Source organism: Jatropha curcas, chromosome 6 (genome assembly GCF_041381405.1).
Source record: "Jatropha curcas cultivar XTBG-Jc1 chromosome 6, XTBG_Jcur_1.0, whole genome shotgun sequence".
Taxonomy (NCBI): domain Eukaryota; kingdom Viridiplantae; phylum Streptophyta; class Magnoliopsida; order Malpighiales; family Euphorbiaceae; genus Jatropha; species Jatropha curcas.
The window spans coordinates 1,643,711-1,669,016 of record NC_143156.1 but is presented as its reverse complement, the minus strand read 5'-3'; the positions used below and the strand labels follow the sequence as shown (position 1 = coordinate 1,669,016).

The 25,306-nt window shown below is 33.1% G+C and overlaps 4 protein-coding genes and 1 non-coding gene across 7 annotated transcripts; 4 read left to right on the top strand and 1 right to left on the bottom strand.

The window, feature by feature from the left end:
- Positions 1-1,831: 1,831 nt before the first annotated feature.
- LOC149495211 (uncharacterized) lies at positions 1,832-2,620 on the bottom strand. Its single transcript, XM_089722648.1, has one exon. It carries the CDS (start codon positions 2,618-2,620, stop codon positions 1,832-1,834), a length of 789 nt encoding a protein of 262 aa, XP_089578774.1.
- A 1,792-nt stretch (positions 2,621-4,412) lies between these two features.
- LOC105628780 (uncharacterized) lies at positions 4,413-10,070 on the top strand. 3 transcript variants are annotated; one of them, XM_012210263.4, is made up of 5 exons: positions 4,413-4,699; positions 6,294-7,054; positions 7,146-7,232; positions 8,755-9,492; positions 9,582-10,070. In XM_012210263.4, exons 1-5 carry the CDS (start codon positions 4,678-4,680, stop codon positions 9,708-9,710), a joined length of 1,737 nt encoding a protein of 578 aa, XP_012065653.1. In that variant the 5' UTR covers positions 4,413-4,677; the 3' UTR covers positions 9,711-10,070. The 3 variants fall into 3 exon arrangements, with proteins under 3 accessions (XP_012065653.1, XP_012065652.1, XP_089579142.1); XM_012210262.4 differs by having other exon boundaries at positions 4,414-5,630; XM_089723016.1 differs by lacking the exon at positions 4,413-4,699 and adding an exon at positions 5,696-5,913.
- A 6,123-nt stretch (positions 10,071-16,193) lies between these two features.
- On the top strand, positions 16,194-18,588 carry WRKY9 (WRKY DNA-binding protein 9). Its single transcript, XM_012210333.4, has 5 exons — positions 16,194-16,523; positions 16,704-16,838; positions 16,982-17,347; positions 17,462-17,575; positions 17,803-18,588. Exons 1-5 carry the CDS (start codon positions 16,242-16,244, stop codon positions 18,535-18,537), a joined length of 1,632 nt encoding a protein of 543 aa, XP_012065723.1. The 5' UTR covers positions 16,194-16,241; the 3' UTR covers positions 18,538-18,588.
- Positions 18,589-21,119: 2,531 nt separating this feature from the next.
- Positions 21,120-24,869, top strand: LOC105628779 (protein-protein interaction regulator family protein). The gene is made up of 10 exons (XM_020677221.2): positions 21,120-21,340; positions 21,435-21,551; positions 21,649-21,714; positions 21,895-22,077; positions 22,160-22,273; positions 22,659-22,730; positions 23,103-23,186; positions 23,298-23,398; positions 23,698-23,782; positions 24,236-24,869. Exons 1-10 carry the CDS (start codon positions 21,260-21,262, stop codon positions 24,617-24,619), a joined length of 1,287 nt encoding a protein of 428 aa, XP_020532880.1. The 5' UTR covers positions 21,120-21,259; the 3' UTR covers positions 24,620-24,869.
- On the top strand, positions 23,953-24,078 carry LOC119370356 (small nucleolar RNA snoR135). Its single transcript, XR_005177901.1, has one exon. It is a non-coding gene; the product is annotated as a small nucleolar RNA snoR135 (small nucleolar RNA).
- Positions 24,870-25,306: the final 437 nt, after the last annotated feature.

Here is a 25,306-nt window from a genome sequence, read left to right as displayed (position 1 = left end):
AGACAAGTCGCCAAATCTGTTTGCCAACTAGGGCAATGTTAAAGGAATAGAGATGTCGGAAGCCAAGGCCGCCCATAGTCTTTCCCACGCACATTCGGTCCCAACAGAGCCAATTAATTCCTTTACCGCTCAGACCTTGTGTACCCCACCAAAAAGAGTTCATAATTCTTTGTAGTTCGTCACAGAGGGAAGTAGGGAGAAGGAAGGTACTCATGCAGTAGGATGGAATCGCCTGAGCTATAGTTTTAATCATTACTTCCTTTCCCGCCTCAGAGAGGAATCTGTGGCTCCATCGAGAAATGGTCTTTCTCAATCTATCTCGAAGAAAGGAGAAGACTGCCTTCTTGTTTCGTCCAACTAGGGAAGGAAGTCCTAGGTATCTGCCATGGTTTAAGGGTTGAGAAACTTGCAAAATATTGATAATCTGCTCTCTAACAGAGACTTCCACATTAGAACTGAAAAAAACCCCTGATTTTTGTAAGTTCACACCCTGTCCTGATGCTGCTTCATACTGTTTTAAGATATGTGCAACCGTTGTAGCTTCTTCTGCCTTAGCTTTAAAGAAGAACAGACTATCGTCAGCGAATAAAAGATGAGACAACCTCGGAGCAGCTCGACAAATACGACCCCCATGGAGTGATCCTACTGCCTCTGCATGCATAAGTAAAGTTGAAAGCCCCTCAGAACAAAGTAGGAACAAGTACGGGGATAGAGGGCACCCTTGTCTCAACCCACGAGATGGAGTAATAGGACCAACACTTTCACCATTAACAAGAACGTGATACCTGACCGACGTAACACACATCATAATCAGCTGAACGAATTCAGAACAAAACCCAAGTCTTGTCATTATAGCTTTTAAATAAGACCAGTCAACTCGATCATATGCCTTACTAATATCAATCTTGAGGGCTGCTGTTTGTTCTTGACTCCTCCCACGGCTTTTCATAGAATGTATTGTTTCAAAGGCAAGAATTACATTGTCTGTAATTAGCCTCCCAGGTACAAAAGCAGACTGAGATGGGGAGACAATTTTCTGCAGGACATGCTTCATCCGATTAGCTAAAACCTTTGCCACAATCTTGTACAAGACATTACATAAGGAAATTGGCCGCAGCTCTTTCACAAATTCAGGTTTATCAGTTTTAGGAATTAGCACTATGGTGGTCTCATTCACCAGATTAGGAAAAGAGCCGTTTGCAATCCACCGTTTACAGCTAGTAATAACATCTGAACCCACAACTGACCAAAATTTCTGAAAGAAACACGGATTGAACCCATCAGGGCCAGGACTTTTGTCCGGGTGCATTTGAAATACCGCCGATCAAAACTCCTCATCAAGGAAAGGGGCCACAAGATTATCATTATCAGTTTCAGTGACCCGAGAATTAACATGCTCAAGAACAGGACTACACTGGATAGGTGTGGCCGTAAATAGTGTAGTAAAGTAGTCTAGGAACACAGTATGCATATCCCTCGGTTCTTCCTTCCAGTCACCTCTCGAGTCTCGGATACCTGGAAGATAGTTTAATTTTTTACGGGAGGAAGCAGAGGAGTGGAAGTACCTGGTATTTTTATCCCCATGAGCAAGCCAGAATATTTTTGATCGCTGTTTCCAGTACTGCTCTTCTTTAAGAAGCAAATCACCAAGCTGCTTTTGTATTAGAAAGTACTCCTCTGAGTTGTCACTCTGTTGGTGGATTCGAAAGCCATTAAGTTGGGTTTTAAGCATTTTAATATCTTTAAGGAACCTACTGCGTACGTCACGTCCCCAAATTCGCAACCCAGCTCTGCAAGCTTGGAGTTTACCCATCACATCACCGTGGGCTCCTCAGGTCCAGTTATGAATAACAGTCTCGTCAAGGTTAGGCTCCCCAATCCATGCATTTTCAAACCTGAAGCTAATTTTTCTTTTAGTCCTTAGGGCAGTGCCCAATAAAAGCAATAATGGAGAATGGTCCGATGTGCCACTAATCAAGTTGTGAACCGACGCATTTGGGAAAAAACAAGACCATGTATCTGAAGCCACCATACGGTCCAATCTTTCCTCAATTTTGTTACGTCCCCTACCAGACCGCCATGTAAACGGATACCCTATCATACCAAGATCGGAAACCCGACACACCTCCAGCGCTTCTCGAAATCCCTCAAGATTACGTAGCTCATAAGGGTGGCCCCCTATCTTCTCATCATCCGCAAGTAGATTATTAAAGTCACCCATAAGAAGCCAAGGAAGGTTGTGTTGGTTAGCTAGAGTTTTAGGGAGAGTCCAAGTGTCTGGCTTCCTATGATGTTCAGGGAACTCATATACACATGTCATTCGCCAAGTATGTGGTCCATAAGTTATTTGCATATCAATGTGATTTGGGGAGTAAGAATAAAAATCAACATTCAAATTATTATTCCAGAAGACAGCTAAACCACCACTTCGACCAAGACAATCAACTGAAAAAGAAGAGGAAAAACCACACTGCAAACTTAATTTTTTAACATAAGAGGAAGCTACTTTTGTCTCCATAAGGAAGCAGAACATGGGCTTATTTGCACGAACAAGATCCTTTAGAGCACTCACTGCCCGAGGGTTGCCCATCCCTCGGCAGTTCCAACATAGGAACGTCATGGCTCTCGGCGGCCCTGAGTACTAGGGCTCGCCGCTTTAACATGTGTATCTTATAACTCAAATAAAAATATAAATATCATATATCTGTGAGAAGCGCGGAAGATCGTCTAATATATATGAATAAAATTCACTGTGTATTATTATATTGTATTATTATGTGTTAATGAGACGCGTTCTAGAAAAGTTTGACTCTCTAATATTTTAGTATCTACTCCTAACTTTTTTTTTCTTTTTTTTTGATAAAATTATAGATAAACCTAAGTGTCTCTCTCGTTTAAATTTGTCTCTTTAATTTCACTTTAAATGATAGACTTTTTTTTTTTTTTTTGAAAAAGAGACTTTTGTTATTATTTGCGGTTCTTTCCATCAAAAACAGTAAAGTGACAAGTGAACCCTAGCCGTCTCTCTAGCTCTTTTTTTTTTTTTTTCTAAATTTTGTTTGGCAGTGATTTCTTTTCATTTTTTTTGTTATTTTTCTTTTTTTATTTTTTTAAATAATTTTCAAATTTATAATCGTTTCAAACGAAATTTAAATTTAATTTATCAAATCTGTAATAGTTGATAGACATTAAGTGTTTTGACATCCTATTAGTGGGGCTATTAACTTGTACCCTCTATTAAAGAGTTTTTATGTGAATCTTCTATTTTTCGAGCAGTACGAAAAACAAGATGAATTACCAATTGAGTCTAGTGATTTTTTTCTCAATTAAAGTTTGTTATATTAAACTCTTCTGTGTGTGTCAATTATAATAAGTTTCCAAAAAAATAATATTTGTGGAGACAATATTATGATTTTTTTTTGTCGTCTTATTTAAAAATGAATCAGTTTTTATACAGAATATTAACTTTTTTTTGTCAAAATCAAGAACATCTTCAAACATAAATTTTTTATTTTCTATGTTTGTATTTTTTATTCTTATAAAAATACTATAATGTACTCAATTTATATAGATTATTAATGAATTATTAAATTTTTAAGAAATAAAAAATATTTATCTCTCATCTTTACTCGTTGCTTTCTTCAAACAATTCCTGATTTACGAAAGCCAATGTCAACAAGATCAAATCCAAAGCTAAATGAGTTGCTAAATGAAGATCTATAACCAACAAACTTCAGTTTTGGCAATATAAAATTATTGAGTTTTTTTTTTATTTTCTAGTAATTTTATTATATCTCTTATATTTCAAAATTCACTTTTAAAACTATTTCTTTCATATGAGTTTTTTTTTTTTTTCTCTCCTTTTGTTACCAGAATTGATCTGTTTCTCGAAAGATAGATAACTCTCCATAAGATCAAATCCGGAGCTAAATAAGTTTTCGTCTCAATTACATTTATAATCTGATGTAATAAATTTCGAGTAAAAATATTGTGTAGAAGATTTAATCGTATATATTTATATTTCTTATAATATAATTATTTTATAAGAAAATTTCTTACTATCTCTTTATGAGGAGGAGGTAAAAATTAATCACTTCATCGTGGTTGTTTTAAAAATTAATCACTTCAACGAATATGTAATAGTAATTTTTTATATTATATATATATTTAAGGAAAATTATATTATATGTTGATAATGAATTGCTTTAAAAAAAAAAATCAATTTGAAAACGAGAATCAATTGGCCCATGTATCTTTGGAAACAGAAACCTGACCCACGGCCCAATTTCTAACGACCGATTAGTACGGTTTTGCGTCTTCGTGGCGGTTGTGCGCGCGCGTGTCCATTAAGATTTTCTTTTTTTTAAAGCAAAATAAAGGCCAAAAAATATATATAGAAGCAACAGTTTTTATTAGAAACAAAAAAAACATTTTGTTACACAACACACACAAGACACTTCCTCTCTAATCCCTTCCTCTTCTTCTTCTTCTTCTTCTTCTTGGCCCAATCACGTAGCTTTCGCTTCTCCCTCTCTCGAAGTTTTCTCGTACAGTTCAGGCGCAGAGCCTCCTCTTTCTCTATATAGAAAACTTGCGTTTTTGGTTTCATCTCTCTCTACTTCTGCGGTTTGTTTTTCCGGCTTATTGATTCGGTGAATCGCCACTGTATGGGCGTTGATGGCTCCATGCGTTAATATCGGTACAAATTGAGGATCTCTTCTTGTTAATTAGTCTGTTCTAGTCTAATTCAACTGTTGAGGTTTAGTTGACTCCAAATTCTTTTGATATAATAGACTTGTTCTTAGTTGGAACCTCAGTTTTTTCTTTCTGTAGTTGTTTTGTTTTTTTGTATACAACTTTTTAGGGTTTGGTTTTCTGGGTTGGGTAGGGATTTTCCATGTTTACCTCGTTTTACTCGTCTTTATTCACGGGGTAGTCTTGTAATTTCATGGGACTGGGGCGGATTGTCTTGTTGGTATAGAGATGGGGCCTTCGTAATCGTAGCATAAGAAGCTCTTTTATCTCTTTAGGAAAACTGAAAAGAAGTTATAACTGCTTTCTATCAGAAGTAATTTTAAATAGAAATTGATTTTGTGGTGATAAGTTACATTTGAATTTATTGATTAATTGTTTGATTGGTGAAATTGTTTTTGAGTCAAAAGTTTGGATGACTTAAAGTACATAGTGCACAAAGGGAAACATACACAACTCTAATTGCAGTGTATATAGCAGTTTTGAAGAATTGGGTTTGGAAATTTTTGTTAATGGAAATAATAAAGTGATTATAGAAGTTCAGTGAGACAAAATTGAAGGTATATTGGTTTGACGATATTTTGGTTCTACATTTGTGGTTGGATACTTCACTTAAGACTGCTTTGAAGTGAGGATTTGGTGACGAAAGTGAATGGAAGTGATATTCAGTTGGTCATTTGATCCTTATTGTGGGTGGATTGAGTAGCTTAACACGATCAAGAAATTGGTTTTTTTTATTTTTTTTATATGATCATGTTTAGATACTGTTATGGATAGAAGTGAGCCTGCACTAGTACCAGAATGGTTGAAAAGCGGTGGAAATGTTCCTAACGGTGGTAACCCTAGTCATTTTTCTGCATCAGCATCACTGCCCTTTGGTAATCTTGTTTATTTGAGATTTGTGCTTTTTTCTTTTTTCTCGTTTCTAATATTTGATTGTAAAAAAAAACATGACTATAAATGAAGAATGGAAATTTTAAAATCCTAAACTCTTAAACTCTTATTTTAATCTGATTTGTATCTTTTCTGTCTGCAAGCATCTTTTAGGGATAGTGAGTTACTTATTAACACAATCTATTACAGGAAGCTTACCTAGGTCTCATATTGGAGGAATAGTTGAACAGATGCAATGGCCAATGCCAGTGACCTATTGGAATAATTGTAGGGCTTTATTTTTATAGCAATTTCATTAAGGCATAAACCCCTTATTACTGCAGGCTAAATATTCTTATACGTTTATTTGTCTTGGGTTTTTAGTTGAAATAATCTCTCTCTGAAGTGCTTCCAAAAATGCTAATCAATATTCAAAACTCTGATTGAACTGTTCCGAGTGATTGTAACTACTCTTATTAAGGAATGAGGTCTTTTCCCCTTTGAACTCTTTTACCTATTTTTTACCATTTTTTTGGCTCCTGAATACTTGAAAAATTTCCATTATTTATTTTTCCATTTCCATTTATTGCATATTCTAAGCAAATCAAATAAAGAAGCATGGGATTTTGGTTCAGAAAAGTATGCTTACTATATTCTGTTTCCTGTAGATTATCATCCTGTATCAAAGCACTCGCAGAATAAGTCATCTCTGAGTGGCATTGATCATGATACACGGCGTTTATCAATTTTGGAAAGAACGACATCTGCCTATTTTCGTCAGGGTTCTAGTAGCAATGGTTCTGTTCATTTGCGATCTACGAGTAGTTTAGGCAGAAGTCATCGTGATAGGGATTGGGAAGATGTAAGTGGTTACTGTGATAAGGAAAAATTGGTTTCAGATGACAATAGACACCATGAGCATTTGGATCCTTCAGGCAACATTTTCCCAAGTAAACTTGACAAAGATAAGTTACGCCTCTCACAGTCAATAATAACAGGGAAACAAGATGATACCTGGTCTAAGAAAGTAGCTGGTGACTTGATTAACCCCCAAAAAAATAAACACAGCAATAGCAATGGCAGTGGCATACTTGCTAGGGTTGGTGTTGGTGCTGTAAATGATACTGCATTTGAACAGGACTTCCCATCACTAGGAGCTGAAGAAAGACAAGTTGGTATAGGAAGGGTACCTTCTCCTGGCTTAAGTACAGCAATTCAAACTGGCACATCGGCTATTGGTGGTAGTGAGAACTGGAAGTCAGCACTAGCAGAGGTGCCAGTGGTTATGGGAAACAGCAATTTGGGTCTTGTATCAGCCCAGCAAGCTGTTCCTGCAACCACAGCTACTGTGGTTCCAAATGTTACTATGGGACTGAAGATGGCTGAAGCATTAGCTCAGGGCCCTCCTCGTGCTCGTACACCACCACAGGTAAGTTCATCATTATCCTGAATGTATAGGAGTTTATCAGGATGAATTTAAATGCTTATAGTTTGAAATGCATGTTTACTTGCAATTGTAGTCTACTGCCGGGATACAAAGGTCTGAAGAGCTGGCTATACGGCAGTCCAAATTGATTCCTATGACTCCTTCCACACCTAAAACACTGGTAAGAGCCTTGCTGTTCGTCTTTGTTGGTTTTATTTGCTTATGTTCATGGCATTCACATTTCCTGTTTGACTTTGTATTTAGCTCATTTTGGTAATGTTAGTGATTGATGGGCCTTTATAGATGATTTGTCAGCTTCAGCCTTTAAATGAACTTTGTGTTGTCTATATAGTTTGGATTATGCAGCAAAGAGAAACAATTTGATTATGGAATATTTCTGTTGCATCATCACATCTTAAATTCTGGTTGTTTCTTTTTGTTGGAATCAGTGGCTTGTATGAGCTACCTAAGAGGTTGATGACATGTTGATGTGCTTGAATATTCTACTTATCACTGCATTATTGCACGTAATGTGTTCATCAACTTGGTAAGGGTGAAGCGTGTGAAAGCTAAGATTGCCTATTCATGGATCTTGACAATTTTGTACATTCTTCAAGGGCATAAATGCTGATGCAAATAATTTTCAAAATGCTTGTGATGTCTGTGCTGATATCTTCACATGAGAGACATCAACACAAGTGAGCCTCAAGTCGTCTGTTTCTATGTGATGTACAAGTACAGTTTGATTGACAAGGTTTTATAATGATAATTTCTGATAGCGATAATTATTGACAAGGTTCATTATTTCTTTATTGAGAACAAGAAAGATATTTAATGTTTGTTTCTAGTTCGCTCTACTTGGAGTAACACCTTCTGATAGAATAGCGGCTTGTAAGTAGGCATATGGTATTTCAACAGCTGATCTTTGAACCTCTTATTATAGATTGAAATGTTGACCAATGTTATATTTATGCACTAGTGTGCTTTTCCATATTGATATAGGTACCTGCACACAATTTTTATATGTCCAGCTTTCTGAGTGCACAAGTTTCATATCTTCTATAAGTAGCTCTCTCTCGGACCCTTAGTTGGTCTCCCAAATTTCTTTCATAGTTTGAATTGAGAATCTACATGTTTCCTTCTTGTCTTCCTCTTTCAAGACATCGTATGTGGTTTCTTGTGTACTTAGTTGTGTTTCCGTTTGATTGAAAACTAATGATGGTTTCAAAGGCTAGCCAAGGTGAAACTGATAGTTTCCTTCATTGTTTGATCATCTTTGCTCTTTTGCCTCTTATGAGAAAATAATGTACAAATCTGGAGCTCAAAATTTGGTTGTTATCCTGTTGACCAGTCAAAATAGATTTGGATAATGTCATACCAATATGCAATTTATTATGATTGTAATGATTCATTTGGGATGGGAGGTCATCATTGGTTTCATGACTGATTCTCCAGATTTAAAATTGGTTATGCATCTATGAATTTAACTCTTGAACCCTCTAAATTTTATTAGTTACCTTTGGTCTCTCTCTCTCTCTCTCTCTGTTTTCTTATACATGTTTCAGGATCTTAGATTGATGAGCAAGAAATGTTCTAGATGTTGTGAACTGCACACATCCACACTTAATTATAAATAGGAAAGACAATTGCCCTAATGGATCTGATGTGCATACATGTAAACAATTAATGCCGTCTCTTTGTAGGTGGTCAGCCCTTCAGAGAAAACGAAATCCAAGATTGGCTCAGTCCAATTTGGCAATCATTCTCGTGGTGCTGCAAGATCTGATGCTGCAAAAGTATCCAATGAAAGCAGGCTTCAGGTCCTCAAACCATCACGAGAATTGAATGGCATCTCTTCAGCTGTGAAAGATATCTCAAATCCTAATGGAAGCAAGGGGCAGAATAATTCACTTGGAATCGCTCCATTGGCTATTGGATCTGTTCCCTTGAGGAGCTCAGGCAACAGTCCAAACCATGCCAGTGCTGAGTGCCATTCTTTTGCTTTCCGGCGGCCAACCATGGAGAAGAGACCAACATTGCAAGTTCAGAGCAGGAATGATTTTTTTAATCATCTAAAGAAGAAATCGTCTATACATTCTACTTCTGTGGCCTCAGAGTCCAGTCCTATTTTATCTTCATCCATCTCAGAGATGTCTGGGGAATCGGCCAAAGTTGTTACTGCTCCAGTTTCAGATCAAGGTGGAGATTCCTCTTCATCTGTGGCTAGCTTGTCCTGTGACGATAGTGGTAAAATGGTTTACAATGGAGATACTTGCTCTGGGCCTCTTCAGTTTGACAAAGGAGAGAAGGATTCATGTTCTGATGTGATTCCTAACCCAGACGAGGAAGAGGCTGCTTTCTTACGTTCACTTGGTTGGGATGAAAATGCTGGAGAAGATGAAGGCCTTACTGAGGAGGAGATCAGAGCTTTCTATGAGGAGGTATCCATATTTCTAGAATCTGTTTCTTTACTAACATATAATTGAATATATGCAGTTGCAAATACTCATTTGCTATTTACCATTTGCAGTACACGAAATTAAGGCCTTCATTGAAACTTCATGGAAACCGACCGGCAATGACACTTGACTCTCACAATAGTACTTGCAGTTTTGCTTCATCTGCACTTAGTTCATCTGATACAGATTCGGATTCTTGACTCCCCAGATGTCCCAACTGACTTGGAAGTTTGAATTGATTGCTGGTTGTGATTTCTTTTGTTCTCTTTGTTTGATAACAATTGGGTGTTAAAAGGGAGAAGGTAGGGAAATAGGATGATGCATTACAATATGGAATGAACTATTATTCGAGTAGGCTGAAGATAAATGATGTGGTCGCTCTGCGTTTTTTAGCTTAGATTTCCTTGAGGTGTAAAGGCTGAGAAGAGAAAGGTAAGGAATAGCGTTGTCTGCTGGAAAAATAGGGCATAAGAAATTTGGGTCTCTGTGGGGAATAATTCAACAATAGATTTGTTTTGTCAATTGAGAAAGAAAAGGAAGCAAGAAATTACTAGTTCTTATTGGTTTTCTCAGCTGTTTCAATTTTTATTTTATTTTTTTTTTGGATTTATATTTCATGGTTATATATGGAAAAATAGGCAATTATTACTAGATAAATGTGCCTTGCTCAAATGATTGTGATGATCAGCTCCATTACTTTAAATATTGAGCTCTTTTGAAGGGACTCATGAAATTAAGGTTATGATAGAATTTATTAATTTCATGTATTGTGATTTATTTGTTAACTTATCAACTCATCAAGACTCGAGTTGATCAGTTGAGTCAATCAAAGATGGCATAAACGACATCGTTGGAATAATTTACGACAATGAAAAGCCCATATGAGATATCCAAGCACAGTTTCCAATCAATTCAAGCCCAAAAGAAACGAGGCCCATTGATTCTAATCTAATTTAAAAATTCTTTTTTGTAAGAGCATTTAAATTCTTAAGTTAATGGCAAAAATTCCTAGGTTGGTGTTCAGTAGTACATCATTTTCATATCACACCAATTTATTCAAATCAGGACTAGCAAAGGAAATCTCTTTTTCTAATAAAATATGGATTTCAAATGCATTTATTTATGATGTAAAAATGAATTTACTTAAATATACATAAATAAATACGTATGAAGAAATTTGGATGGTGTTGAAAATAATCACCCAAAATTTCAAGGCAAAAAATTTTCTTTCCTTGACCATTTATATATAGCCATTAGCCACTCAAAATTCAAGAATGGGGACCATGATTTTTTCAAACTAGGTTTTGTTTTTTCATGGTTGAGGAAAGAAGATTACAGAAGGAGGAGATCACACTCACATGTCCATTTCTTTGGGCATGTGAAGTCCAAAGATACCCTTGGGTCAACTCCTTCGATTTTTCTTTACATTTTTTACCTTTTTTTTTTAACCGTCTCCAAAAGGAGATCGCTGTAGGAGATTGATTTGAAGAGTAGTTCTCAACTGAGGGTATTATTGTTATTTCACTAAGAAAAAAAAAATCATGTAAAATTATATAATTTTTTAAAATGATAATCAACCGTTGACTCGGGTGGTCTTGTATGCTAAGTGTAGCAGATATTTTCCGAAATGGTCTACTAAATTAATATAATGAGTTAAAATGATAATTTAATAAAAAATATATATATAAAAAGTGAGATTTGTAAATTAAAATTTAAAAATAGAGATCTCACTTTTAATAAATATTTTGTTTTTATTGAATTATTATTCGAACGCCATGTTGGATATCGTGATATCATAAATATTCAGGTTTTACAATTTTCTTTTAGAATTAAAAAAAAAAAAACTATAGTTAGAAATTAATCAAATATTTATAGTGTAGAAAGCAACACCCAAACAACAAAGCTTTGAGCATGCAGTGACGCCCAGATCCAAACAAACCCATTTACATTTTGAAAGAAAAACTAAAAATTGTTCCATTTTATTATTATTATTTGTAGGAGTCCATTTTATTTGTTGAGAAATATACAAAAATTGCAAAAGTCTTCAACTAGACATCGGTCTAAACATAGTATAAAAGGGTTGGGCAGGGCAGGGCAGGGCAGCAGGGCAGGGGGGCGGCAGCAGCAGCAGCAGCAGTCAGCTACCCATCAAAAGTTGAGAACTTGAGATAATGATGGTCTTAAATTCTTAATTAATATATTAATATTAAGCAAATTCTTCCATGACGTACATAATTTTATTTTATATATAAAAAGGATTCCCATGATATATAAAATATCTAGGTCAAATATTTTGAACATGCGTCTTGTAATTAAAAAAAAGAAAAAGAAATTAATTATATATTTACATATTTAATTGTTTGAAATTTGATAAGGCACTTAGGAATGAAGTATACAAAAACTAGTTGCTAACATGTGGTTATTTTCTAATCACAAAATAAGATATAGATATATATATAATATTATATATATTCTTTTCTTTTCTTTTCTTTTTCTTTTTTTTTTTTAAAGGTAACTTTAGAATGGCATATGGAAACTTCAAGGGAGCATCACTGCTTGGAATCTTTTTCTTACCTCATAAACATTTTGATTATTATTGTTTTTATTATTATTACTATCTCTTATTACAAGATTCTACATGTACCTATTATTAAATTATTAATTATGTCTCGGTGTACATTTTTTTTTTCTCGAATGAAGAAGAAATAGATGAATTCTATTTTTATTATCATCTGGAGAAAAAGATTTATTAGGTCATTGAATTATAAACTTTTTAAATGTAATCTGATTGTTTTTTTTTTTCGTATTCGAATAAATAATAGGGTCAATTGCTATTACCAATAATAATCACTGCAATTTGTCATTTTACACATTCTTTCTTGTATTTAACAGTATATTTTTAAATTATGAAATTTTTACAATTCAAAATATTTTGTGTTACTGCCAAATGATATTGGAAAAGTTATTATTTTGCAAATCAAACATTTTCTGATGGGAAATAAGTGGGAAGTACTATACAGATTTAAATCTCTTAACAATAAAAATATTCACTAATTTACTGAGAATTATAAAAGGAGAATATATTTTTTACGGATGAAGCAAATATTTGCTAGAAGTATTTTCTTTCTTAGTGGGTCAATCCGGTGCGAGCAGAATTTAGATTTAACCCAGTGAACTAAAGATACACTGCATTTTGAAATATAGAGTTTCCATAATTGAAATGATTTTACCTTAATATCATTTCAGTCTACACCTGAAAATACATGAAAATACTTTTATAGACCAGTTCCATACACTTTTATCCATTTTTTCTTAGTATATTGAGAAATATCATCGTTTAAAAAAAAATTTATTTTCTAGTACGGTCTATAGATGAGGCTATAAACCTGATCTATGTAAATAAATCCGAAAATACATATTAAAAAACCACACGTGTGAATCTATGGGGACACATGCATGGCATAAAAAAGATAGATCATTGCCGAAGATATGAGGGTAGGATTGAAGAGTGCCTCATTGCATGCACGAAACTTATGTAGAAAGTCAGGTACATAATTCTTATTTATTTTTTTTTTATTTTTCTTAATTTTATAAAATTATTATTATTATTATTATTATTTATAAATGTTTTATATATAGTCTGTCATTTTCTTTATTATATTGTTAGGTTTTATTTATAACGTGAGAAATGGCTGCGGCGTCGCTTCCTCCCAAGTCCACTCCTCCATTTATTTTTCTCTCCCTAATCCTCATGCATAATGCATCCAACAATATTTTTTATTAGATGCAAAAAGGAAAAGAAAAATAAAGAAACAATTAATGAGAGAAAATATATCATAATTTCAAAATTTCAAAGAACTTAATTAACAAAAAAAAAATTATATAAGGATCGAAGTTGGAAATATTTATGAAAATATGGAAACTGATTAAATTGAGAAATACAATAACGATTCTAGATTTCAAACTTTATATTTTATAGAAAAAATTCACCTGAGAATGCATTTCATTTCGATCGATATATAACTTAATAAATATACTCAATATTTATTAATAATAGTTAATTTGATTGTGAAATGAGAGATAATAGAACTTTTTTTCTCGTTATATTTAAATTCTAAAATAAAATTAATTAATAGTTTTGATTAATTAATTGAATCCAAGATTATAATATAAGAACACTAAATAATAAAATAAAAATTAAATAATGCATGTTATCTAGGGGAAAAATAAAATAGTTCTTCATCAGAAAAATGTGACAATTAAGTTCCTATATTCTTGCTAAAAAAGAAAGGTTTTAATCAATTAATATATATGCATGATCTTTCAATAATCTTTTGATTATGTTATTAATTTCTAAATTGGAGACTTGCTTTTTCTTCTTTGCTTTCAAAGTAATTAAGACTTGCTTTTTCTTTGTGTGCTACATTACAGCTAATGGGTACTAATGGTGATAATAATTTTTTTTAATATGATTATATCAAAACAAAGTGATGAAGAATTCAAAAATACATTCACACATATGTAAGTTATTAATTTTTATTATTATCTAAGAGGAAAAAAAAAATTCAAAGATAAATGTAATTTCGATAAATTACCATCCAATTTCAAATATCGTTCACTCTTCCTCACCAATTTATCTCATTAGCTCCTGCTTGATATAAATGGAGTGTCGTATGCAAAATTTTACTTGTTGTTTCTCAAGCTTTATTTTTTTTTTTCCTTTTACCCAAAAGAAAATATAATTAATTATGGATAAAGTTATTCAATTCAATATAATTTTTAACACACTAAGACATAGCTTATTGGTAAGTACATATACGACCTGACAATAGATCCAAATTCAAATCACCTCCCCCATTGGAAAAATATATTCAATATAATTTTTAGATCACAGATGTTCACAATTAATTAGATTGAGCGAAAATTTTCCATCCACAATTATAAAACACTCGTATCTGAGTATTTTCAATGAGAATGACTCGTTTAGACTGGATCTATATCCCATTCGTGAAAATATAAATTTTTATTCAAATAATGATAATTTTGATCATTGAAAAAAAAATAAAATATGAAAAAATTTAAATTTAAAAATTTTTATTTTCGTTAGTTTTATTTATAGATGAGCCAGGTGTATACAAGTATAATCCATTTTCTATTCTGATCAACCCTGTAAATTGCTATTTCAAGTTCACTGTGTGAGAGATGGGCACATTGACTTTGGTTTAATTTAGAAAGCCAATTAAGTTTAACATGGGAGATTATAATATGGAGTGTATGTTTTGAACATGGAGATTATAATACATATATATATATATATATATATATATATATATATATATATATATATTCTGTCTGCATATAGAAATTGAGGTCTTCGAGTTGACAATTTCAAGATCAGATCCCAATGTATAATTATCATGTTATAGGATTTCGTACGGGGCTCATATTCCAGGGATGAAGATGATGTCAGAACTTAATTTATTTTATCCTCAACTTTTTTTATTGTTATTACAACTTAATTTAATTAATATTTGTGCAAAATCACCAAAATGAATCTGGATTTTGATTGGCATATTTATAGCTATACATGTTCATCTAGGAAAGTCTTATACAAGAAAATTAAAATAATAATATAATTACATTAAAAATGTTTGAAAGAAAAATATAATTTTCATATTTGAACTCTTCAAATTTTCATAAATAAAATAAACATTGAACCACAAGATTAATAGCATGCCATGACTTCAGTGATTTTAAGAGGCCTAGCTACAGAATTATACACATGCAAGCTTGCTTTGCTAGGGCATTAACAGCCTGTTATTATACATATGTAGTGTATAATTTATCAAGTAGGGTATGTGATTCCAAGTCTCCTAAGCAACGGGGAACCAGAAAAAATAGTTAGAGGGGCGAATTTTTTTTTTTTCAACATTTAAGGAGAAGAGATATAAAAAAAAAAAATCATTATTTTATAAGTAAAGATAAAATTTTCTATATTTTATAAGGTAAATATAAAAAAAAATTAAAATTAGGGGCCACTGCCACCGCTAGCCATCCTTGGTTCCGCTGTTGCTGCTAAGGCTATTTTTTGGTTAATATCAAGTAAGATTTTGTGAATTTTTTTCTAGTCAATATATGTGTTTCTACGCTCGGATTGAGAGTGATATTCAGATAAACATTTTTAATAATAACGATTTCAGATTTTAGATCCTTTACATTATAAATAAATTCGCTTGGAGATACAGTCCATTTTCACTGATTCGATCTTTTGTTAGTTTTAGTGGCTGATTTTAGTTGTCCAAAGGGAAAATTAGTCTATATTATATAGTGCCTTCACCTATAAATTTGGTTTCCTTTTTCCTACGAAACAGAAAGGGGAAGAACTTCAAAGGTGTAACTTGTAGGGGTGCAATAGTCTTTCCAACAGAGAGAGACCTCAATTATTTAATATTGGGGATCCCTACTTGCCGAATTCACCAAAGTTTATTAAAACAATTAATTGATACTTGTAGTCTTTAATTAATTTAGGTTAATTAAGTACATAATTAAAGTCAAAGCTTAGATGCGTCCTAGTGTGTCTAATTATACTTCTTTGGGACGAGGGAATTGACTTTGGTGCCTCAAAAGCTGCATTTTACAGACACAGAGAAATTTAGAAAAGGTGAGTAAAGGAAAATAGAGAAGAAAAAACAGAAAGAAAGAGATAGTGCAATATCTTTTGTGTCTCTCAAATGGGTAGAGAAGAATTCAAGAAAATGGATATTGATCTTTCTTTGAAAATAGATACTGAAGATAAAGAACAAGAAAGAGAAGAAGAAGAAGAAGAAGAAGAAGAAGAAGAAGAAGCAAAGAAAGCTAAAGAAGTTCAGGAAATGCAAGAAAATAGTCGAGAAAAGAGACCAGATGTGCAAGAAATAAATGATAATGAAGCAACACCAACAATTACAGGAGGAGAGGTAGTAGATGATTCTTCTCTTGAATTATCTTTACAAGAAAACACCAAAACAGAAGAGGTATTTATGCATACTTATTAAAACCCTATTACTTTTATAGCTTCACCATCATCATCATCTCCTTTCTTGAACTATTTGAATTTTCTATATATATATATATATATATACATATAGTTGTTTTATGTGAGAGAACCATAACAACAAAGCTAACTGAGCTTTATCAATATATTTATGTATCAGTTATCTGCTCTGCAAATGGAGATGAATAGAATGAAAGAAGAAAACAAAGTTTTGAGGAAAGTAGTAGAACAAACCATGAAAGATTACTATGATCTTCAAATGAAATTTGCAGTTATCCAGCAAAATACCCAGAAGGTAATAATCTTAATTTTTTTTATGTGTTTCTTTTCCTTTCCATAAATCAAAGATCATTATGATATGAATCAGTATTTTAGTTTCTTTTAATTGTAGCTAGATATTTAATTATTTATTTGTTTCTTTTACATGAATTCATATAGGATCCTCCTATCTTTCTCCCACTTAGAGGTAATGAGAAAGCTTTTGAAGTACCAAAGTCAGTTCCAAAATTTTTTGATACTAATGATAATAGAAATCGAGCAACTTTATCAAAGGATGATAAGATTATTGAAGAAAGAGAACTAGGGCTTTCATTGAGGCTACAAAATGATGACTCAGATCGACAAGAAAGAGAGGAAGATTATAAAGAAGAGATCAATAAGGAAGAAAATGGAAATTATGCATCGGTACAGAATAATAAGCTTCAAAGAACTGATAATAACTTGCCTGGGATAACAAGCCATGGTGCTTCTCTTCCCAACAGAAAAGCTAGGGTTTCAGTTAGAGCTAGATGCCAAGCGGCAACAGTAAGTTAAAGTTAATTATATAATTAGTACACTAATTAATTACACTTTTGCAAATTTGATACATAATTGAGATAACTAGATAATAATTTGAGCTTTATTTCTGTATTATTGCAGATGAATGATGGCTGCCAATGGAGGAAATATGGGCAGAAAATTGCCAAAGGCAACCCTTGCCCTCGAGCCTATTATCGTTGCACAGTAGCTCCAGGATGCCCAGTTAGGAAGCAGGTAATTAGTTTATGCAAGAGAATTTTACATTTTGAGAGTAATTACAGTATATCTAAATAGAAGTCTGAGTGTTTTCTTACAATGTAAGAAGCCGAAAATTTAAATTCTGACAAATTTCTCCTCCTTTAATCAAGTACTTTTGATGCATCAAGAAAAGTTTAATTCTTCAATTGGATGACTAATTACAAATTCTTGCACTAATATCTATTTGAACCTGCTTGTTATAGGTGCAAAGATGTCTAGAGGATATGTCAATCCTTATAACAACCTACGAAGGAACACATAATCACCCACTTCCTGTTGGTGCAACAGCTATGGCATCAACTGCTTCAGCAGCAGCTTCCTTTATGTTATTGGATTCTAGTAACCCTTTATCTGATAACATTTCTAATTTCACTACACAAGCATCTAATTTCCCATTTCGCGGTGCTTCTCATATGTTTTATCCTAATTCGATGCCTTTCCGAAGCATAAACCCTAATGACCCTTCAAAAGGGATTGTTCTTGACCTTACAAATAATAGTACTCATCAAGATCATCCTCCTCCACAATTTGCACTAGCTACCTCATCATCATCACCATCACATTCTTTAGCTCAGCCGCCGCCACCCATGTTTTCTTGGATGCAAAACAAGTCAATTCACCAAAATAATGGTAACAGTACTATCGCTACTAATCACTTTCTTGCTAGCCCTAGAGTAGATGATCATCAAAGGAGATGGAAAAGTGAAGAAGACAAATCATCACTAGCTCAAAATGTAACTGCTATTGCTTCTGATCCAAAATTTAGGGTTGCTGTTGCGGCTGCTATTACATCTCTTATCAATAAAGAAAAGGGTAGTGTAGGACCATCTTTGGTTCCTAATGATAAGGAAAGTGAAGGTGGTAGCTCTAGTAGCAAGAATTGGGTTCTTGAATCTCTCTCTGCAAATGGAAAGCCAATCAGAAATTCATCACCTTGAAAAACAAAATTCTCTGTATAAGAATAATAATTTCTTTCTATAAGCACTAATTGGAAGGTTATACATAGATTATATATGTAATATTACCTTGTCTAGATTTGAATATGATATCTAATACCAAATTAATTTCCTTTTTCTTGTTTTCAAGCTTTTAGTAGTATTTTTTTTTTCTGTAAGTGCATGAATTTAATATGATTCAAGGAACTAGATAAGATAAAATATATATATTTTGTGCACATGTTCTTCTTCTTTGAAGGTTTGACTCTTTATTTTTATATGCACTTACACATGCATGAACATTTCTCATTAATGGGATCAAACCATCTTATTTTTTTCTTATTTTGTTTTCTAAATGAAGAGATACATAAAGTTAAATTTAAATAGAATAATGTTTTTTTTTTTTTTTTGACATGAATAGAATAATGTTATTTGATCCATCTCTTTTTTTTTTTTCTCTCTATACATAAGTGTATATATTTTGCTGTCAAGACTTAAGACCAACAATGTGCCTTAATTGCACCCAGGATATCAGGATCTTCAAGGAATAGTACTATATGTTAAATGTTAAAAAAGAAATTTAATTGCAAAATAAACCTTAACAATTATTAGAATAAGTAGTTGAATTCAATTTTGTGAGATTGAATCTGACATGACATGAAGTACAATTTTTTTAGAAGTAAATAAGATTTCATTATTCAAATTCAATTGATACAAATTAATAGCTGCACACCGAGACATACCATATTGGTAAGTGTATATACGAATTGACAGTATATCTATGTTTGAATTTCCCTTTCCCCGTTCCTCAATACTAAAAAAAAAAAAAAATACAAATTAATAGGTAATGGAGGACAATACTCTTATGTAAAAGACTTAAATATTTTGCTGATTTTATAATTAGGGGATGTACTAAGCAATTCTCTAATAAAATTCAGATAAAACTCTTCCAATAAAAAAGCCATAGAAAATCACATTAGCTAAAATAGAGAATAATTAATCTATAATAGTTATGAGAAAATCAAGATAATCTACCATTTAGAGAGTAAATTACTCTACAATCCTTATGAGAAAATCGAGATAATCTACCATTTGGAGGATCTTCTAACAAATGAAAATTCTGGAGGTAAGATCTGGTCAATTCGTTAAGTGTTTTTAGGTTGTATTCGGCAACTGTGTTTTACGTAGTTTTTAGTGTTTTGACTGGTCAAAACGTTAAGTGCTATTTTTTATAGTGTTCGGCAATATAATGTTTGAACTAGCTTTCAAAAGTTAAAGGAGCGTTTTATAGAAAGTTAATACATGTAACGTTCAGCTTTTAGTGTTTCATGAAAAGCTATTAAAACATCAAAAAGGTAAACGCTACTAAAACAATTAACAACTATCAAAATATCTAATTTGCTGAACAAATCTTTAATAGATAAAGACCCCATATTCAACAACTTTTTTTTATGTAACTTTTAGTGTTTTAACAAAGTCAAAATATTAATTTTATTATTTATTATGTTTCAACAGTATAGTATTTAGAGTTTAACTAGGGAGGCCAACTATAAAATTTTACTATCTTTAACATTTGATAAAATACTAATTAAATAGTTGACAATTATTAGAACGCCTAATATACATTAAAACAACTAATTTTAACTAATTAGAACTAATTTGATATATATCCAATATGAATTGAAGAAAAAAGAAACAAATGGATTTGAGCATGGGCAGTACTCGGGCTCATAATATATTGTTTGGACTTGAATAATTGTGTTATTTTATGAATTTGAGCCCATCTAATTCTAGTTCTGAACACATCCACATCTCAGTCCAATTTTGCAGTTGTATGCATTTCTCCATTTCTCAGCTCATTATTATATTATGTGGGATAATTATAAAATTAGTATATGAATTTTTTTTTTTTTTTTATCCCGGTCTTTTATTTTTTATCATGTCAAGTGTTTGAATTAGAAAAATTTTAAAAATTAAATATATTGACGATAATTTCTTACCAGAATATTCAAACTTTAATTATTTTACCCATTTTTTAACTTTATAGATTACCAACTCTCTTCATTTTGTTCTCTCTCATTTTTGTTAATTTGTTTTAGAATATGAAAAGAAATTATAAGAAATTCTTGAGATTTATTTTCAAAGAATAAGAAATTTAAAACAAATAATTTTTTTAAAAAAATGAAGCAAAAAAGATTAATAAAATAAATATTTATGTATGATATAATTTATAATAAAGTTGTCTATCCTAATTTTTTTTCTTAATTTTACAGAGATTGTCTGTTAAAATCAATTTCAAAAAAAAAAAAAACACATTTTAACCAAATATACTAAATTAAAAAAATGTCTCACATTAATCACATTAAAATATATGAGTATCCCTTATTATTATTCATTGTTTGGAAATTAAATTGAAAATCAGAAAATAAAAAAAAATGAAGGATTATATTATGTGACCTTTTTTGTTGTTTTTTTTTTTTTTTTTTTTTTTTTTGAAAAAGAATGGGAAAAGGTTCCCAATCAAAAATGTTGATGGGCTAGTTTATTGACCAGCTGTTAATGGAGATAATAGTTGGGCCTATCCAATCAAAAAACGCCATAGAGACATCACAAATTTCCCATTCCCAAACCCTTGCGAGGGTTTTCTTCTCTGCAACAACACCAATTACAAGCTCAAACGCACCCACAATCTGTCGAGCCAACGAATCAATCAACTGCCTCCAGTATGGGTAGCACCTCCGCTATTGAGAAAACCGAGGAAGAGCTTCAACGAGAGATCGATGAGCTTCATCGCCAGCAGCGCCAGGTTCATTATACAATATTTTTGTCTTTGTATTTAATACGTTTGATAATTTTGTAAGGATTTTTGATTCCTCTCTTTCTTTGTTTTTCTTTTGTAGATTACAGAGCGGCTTCGTGATCCTCGGGGACTCCGACGAGGAGGGTTGGCTGCTGGTGGTGGTGGTCCTAGAAATTTCGCCGGCAATGGAGTTCGTCAGCGAGGCTTCGTTCGACCAGTAATTTTCTGCTTATTTCCCTCTTTAATTTCTCTTTGAAGTTTGATTTATTATGTTCTTTTTGGATTTTGAATTGCTTTTTCTGGTTGGTTTTCAGGCTGATAGAGATCATACAGACGATCAACCACCTGCAAAACGGCGGCTTTTGTCTGCTGTTGTCAAGGTAAATTATTTATATGTGATATAATTTGATCATTAGCTAATTGTGCGTTAAAAAGAGTTATAATAGTTAAAATTCCATGTTAATTGTGGTTTTTGGTTTTGAAATGGGTAGTTGTTTTTGTTCTTATTTGGAATTGTCAAAGAATTATGTAATTGAGTTTTTAGTATTTTGGGAATGCAGGTGGAGGATGGAGAGATTGTTGAGGATACTGAAGTGGCAACGGACTTGAACAAGAAAAAGCAGTCAGCTGAGGAGGAAAATGTCGGGGCTGGGATAGATAATCAGAGTGCTGATGGAAAGCTGTCCAATTTACAGCAGATCGGTTGGTCCAGGAGGGATGGCAATCAGAGATTAGGGAAGAGGGTAAATGTTAAGTCTTTTGTTCTTACCGAGCGTTATTCTGTGGATGTAAATCATAGCTTTTTCATTGTGGTTTCTTTGACAGGAGACTGAACTTCCAGTTGTTGAGCCTCTGCCTAGGGTGTTGCCAAAGAATGAGGATCCAAGCTTGGTTAGCAGAAATAAAAGAATGTTAGGGCAACTTTTAGGTACTTTAGAGGTATGCACACATTGATTTCGTGATATTTTTTTTGCTTACGTTTGACATGTTATTTGACTGAAAAGGCTGGAACTTTGTACCCAATGACGTCATTCCACAAACCATCAAGCGTTTTTGTCTTGCTATTATTGTCAATCATGCTTACCAATAATTGGTTGCAATATTTTAGCTTTTGATGGTGGAGAAATGGTATGTGGCTTTTGTTAATGGTGTCTGTAAATTATCCATGACCTCCTAAAATTTGCTTGAAAACTTCTAATCATACTAAAGCATATTTGTACCAAATATCTTAGCTTTCAATATTCCAATTGTTATGTGAAATTGTGCTTTTTGCCTCTGGTTTTGCTATTTCTTATATTTCTACCATTTATTGAATGCATTGCAGAAATTCAGGAAAGAAGATATGAAACTTTCAGGTACAGAGGCATTCAAACAAAGGTCAAGTGCTTTGCAAAGAGTGAGTATATCATCTTGTATCAATGCAGCTGTTATGTAGCATGTTACAATTGAATTGTTCCTTGACTGCACAATGCATCAGTCATAAACTTTTGCTTTATGTAACTCTATCCAAGGTCATTATCCCTGTTGGAAATCAGAGTTTTACCCCTGCTTACTATAAGAATTACTATTTTGCTTGAGCATTTCCAGCTCCAAATAATTCAGCTAGGATTATCAATTTTGCAGAATGTCTCAGTAACTAGGATCTTTCACCAGTTGGTAGAGTGAATAATAGATCTGTTGTCTTGTTTCCAAATGGATATGCTGTTTAAAAACATATTGAGTATTATGATGTTCCTGCATTCTGGCTAATGCCTCAAACTCCCCTCAGGCTGAGCAACGAGCACGAGAAGAAAGTGAAAGGCTGAGGCAGCAAGAGCGTGAACAAATTGCAGAAAAGAGAAGGAGAGATCTGGTTCGTTCTCAAATTGTTATTTTGTTGGCAAAACCTCAAATGGTTCCTTTCACACCTGTGGTGAAGTGAATGATCTTTTCTTACTCTATTGTTTCCTCTCTCTTGCAACAGACACTCAGAGCACGTATTGCTGCCAAAACAGAAGAAAAGAAGTTGGAATTGCTGTTTCGTCGGTGGAGTGAGCACCATAAAAAACTTACAAATTTTATAAGGTATTTGTTACTTCCATTTAGCACAGAATTTTCTGTGCTTGATAAACTCTCTGGCAATTTATCAATGATTTTAATACCCATGTTCTGCTGCAGGTTATTTTTAACTTTGGTCCAAAAGTGTCCATATTCACAGTTTTATTGAGACAAAGATAAGTTTCTGTTCATGTGCATAGTAGGGTTGAAGGAACTTGAGTAGTGAATGTTCCTGCTTCTTTTACGGGATTTTAGGTAGAATTACTTGGTACTTTTTATCACTTTTTTTCACACATATTTAATTTCTTCTGGGACACCTTTTGCAGGACTAAGGCAGAGCCTCCAATTTATTATTTGCCTAACAAACCATTGGATGAAGATGCAACATTGCGTGAGCAGCAGAAAGAACAGGTGAGTTTCCTGCTATGATTATGCTACTGAGAGATGCACAATCATTTTGGATGACATACCAATACAATTTATTGTCTTCTTATATAAGGCTGAATGCATAGAGAATGTTGTATCTTTCCCATGTGCCTTTTCTGCAACTTTTTTTTTTCCAAAATACCAATTTTATGGAACCAGCAGGGATTGTGTGTATCGCCATTTGCTACAAATAAATGCACTCTGTTTCTGGAAGAGTTCTCTGCAAAAGCAAAAACCAGCTATGGAAGATGGGCAGTTTTTAAATCATCTTCCTCATATTAACATTTTTACATCTCTTGATTGATTAAGAGGGGATAATATTTCTCAATTTTAAGGGCCCTCACCAAAAACGTGGGCGAGGTGTGAGGGTTGGTGGTCTGGAAGGTTTTGGGTTACAAATCATGTGTAGAATATCTCATTCTGTTCATCGTGTTTCAGATATTTGCGGAATGGAAGACCACTAGGAGAGAGGAACTGTCTGAATATCAGAAGCAGATTGCAGAACAGTATCTTGGCAATGTTGAAAAGGAATTGGAAAGGTGGCAAAACGCACGGAAAGCAAGGAGACCAAACAATGATGCGAATTTACAAGAAACGATGGACAAAGAATTGGACACCCATAGGCTTGAGCATGGTCCGAAGACAAGAAAGATTCCTGGTGGAAACAATGAAGATGAGGATGATGTGGAGGATATCAATGTCGCGGAAGATGACATGATGGATGATGTGCTAGAGGTTGATGAAAATGGCAGAAGGGGCGACGAAGCAGCCAAGCCAGAAGCTGATAGCACCAGCCCGAATCCTGAGAACCTTGATCAGTAATTATCAAGGCATCTTCAGCTAGGTTTTGTTTTATATTCTGTTTTTGCTTGCCTTTTTAGCAGGTGGTTTTTTTCTGTTTGTTTTTTTGTTTTCCCATTTATGTTCTTTCTCCTTAAATGTTAGTGCTTTTAGGATTTTAACAGATTCAATATCTTTGTGGTTTGTATTCAGTTAGGATCATCTGTTTCTGTACTAGTTATTTCTTCTCTGCCTTTTATGACAAGTAATGCAAGTGATGATTTTTGTAGCATTTATATCCTAAATTGTCAATGCAGGAGAAAATTTGCAATGTTTGAACTGAAAATATTTAGAAATTTGAAGCTTCTAAAGTTGTAGTGTGAACTCTAGAAGTTATGGTTGAACTTGTGAACACTAATTGAGGTAAAGAAGAATAATTCCAGTTTGGAAATGTCATATGGCTCCAAGAGTCCATGTGAGATGCGGTAATTTGGACAGTAGCTCCACTTTCTTGTTCCTTCTTTTCTGCTTAGTACAATCTTTCTCAAGTTGCCTTTTTTTTCTGTGTCTATTAATGGACGAGTGGCAACAAGATGGTACAGCCTAATAAAATTGGTGAGGAAGGAAATGCCACTATGCCTGCCAGCCAGCCTCATTATCAGGCAGCTTTTTATACTGCTCTGTGCATTGTGCCTGCACAACTACTTCTCTCTTTTACATTTTCACTTT

Excerpts from the sequence above, each read along its gene's own strand:
- LOC149495211 (XM_089722648.1), bottom strand. The coding sequence starts at position 2,620 with ATGACGTTCCTATGTTGGAACTGCCGAGGGATGGGCAACCCTCGGGCA.
- LOC105628780 (XM_012210262.4), top strand. The coding sequence starts at position 5,522 with ATGGATAGAAGTGAGCCTGCACTAGTACCAGAATGGTTGAAAAGCGGT. Across the intron at positions 5,631-6,293 it reads ATCAGCATCACTGCCCTTTG|ATTATCATCCTGTATCAAAG; the intron begins GTAATCTTGTTT and ends TGTTTCCTGTAG. Across the intron at positions 9,493-9,581 it reads TCAGAGCTTTCTATGAGGAG|TACACGAAATTAAGGCCTTC; the intron begins GTATCCATATTT and ends TACCATTTGCAG.
- WRKY9 (XM_012210333.4), top strand. The coding sequence starts at position 16,242 with ATGGGTAGAGAAGAATTCAAGAAAATGGATATTGATCTTTCTTTGAAA. Across the intron at positions 17,348-17,461 it reads CTAGATGCCAAGCGGCAACA|ATGAATGATGGCTGCCAATG; the intron begins GTAAGTTAAAGT and ends GTATTATTGCAG. Across the intron at positions 17,576-17,802 it reads GATGCCCAGTTAGGAAGCAG|GTGCAAAGATGTCTAGAGGA; the intron begins GTAATTAGTTTA and ends TGCTTGTTATAG.
- LOC105628779 (XM_020677221.2), top strand. The coding sequence starts at position 21,260 with ATGGGTAGCACCTCCGCTATTGAGAAAACCGAGGAAGAGCTTCAACGA. Across the intron at positions 21,715-21,894 it reads TTTTGTCTGCTGTTGTCAAG|GTGGAGGATGGAGAGATTGT; the intron begins GTAAATTATTTA and ends TTGGGAATGCAG. Across the intron at positions 22,078-22,159 it reads ATCAGAGATTAGGGAAGAGG|GAGACTGAACTTCCAGTTGT; the intron begins GTAAATGTTAAG and ends TTTCTTTGACAG.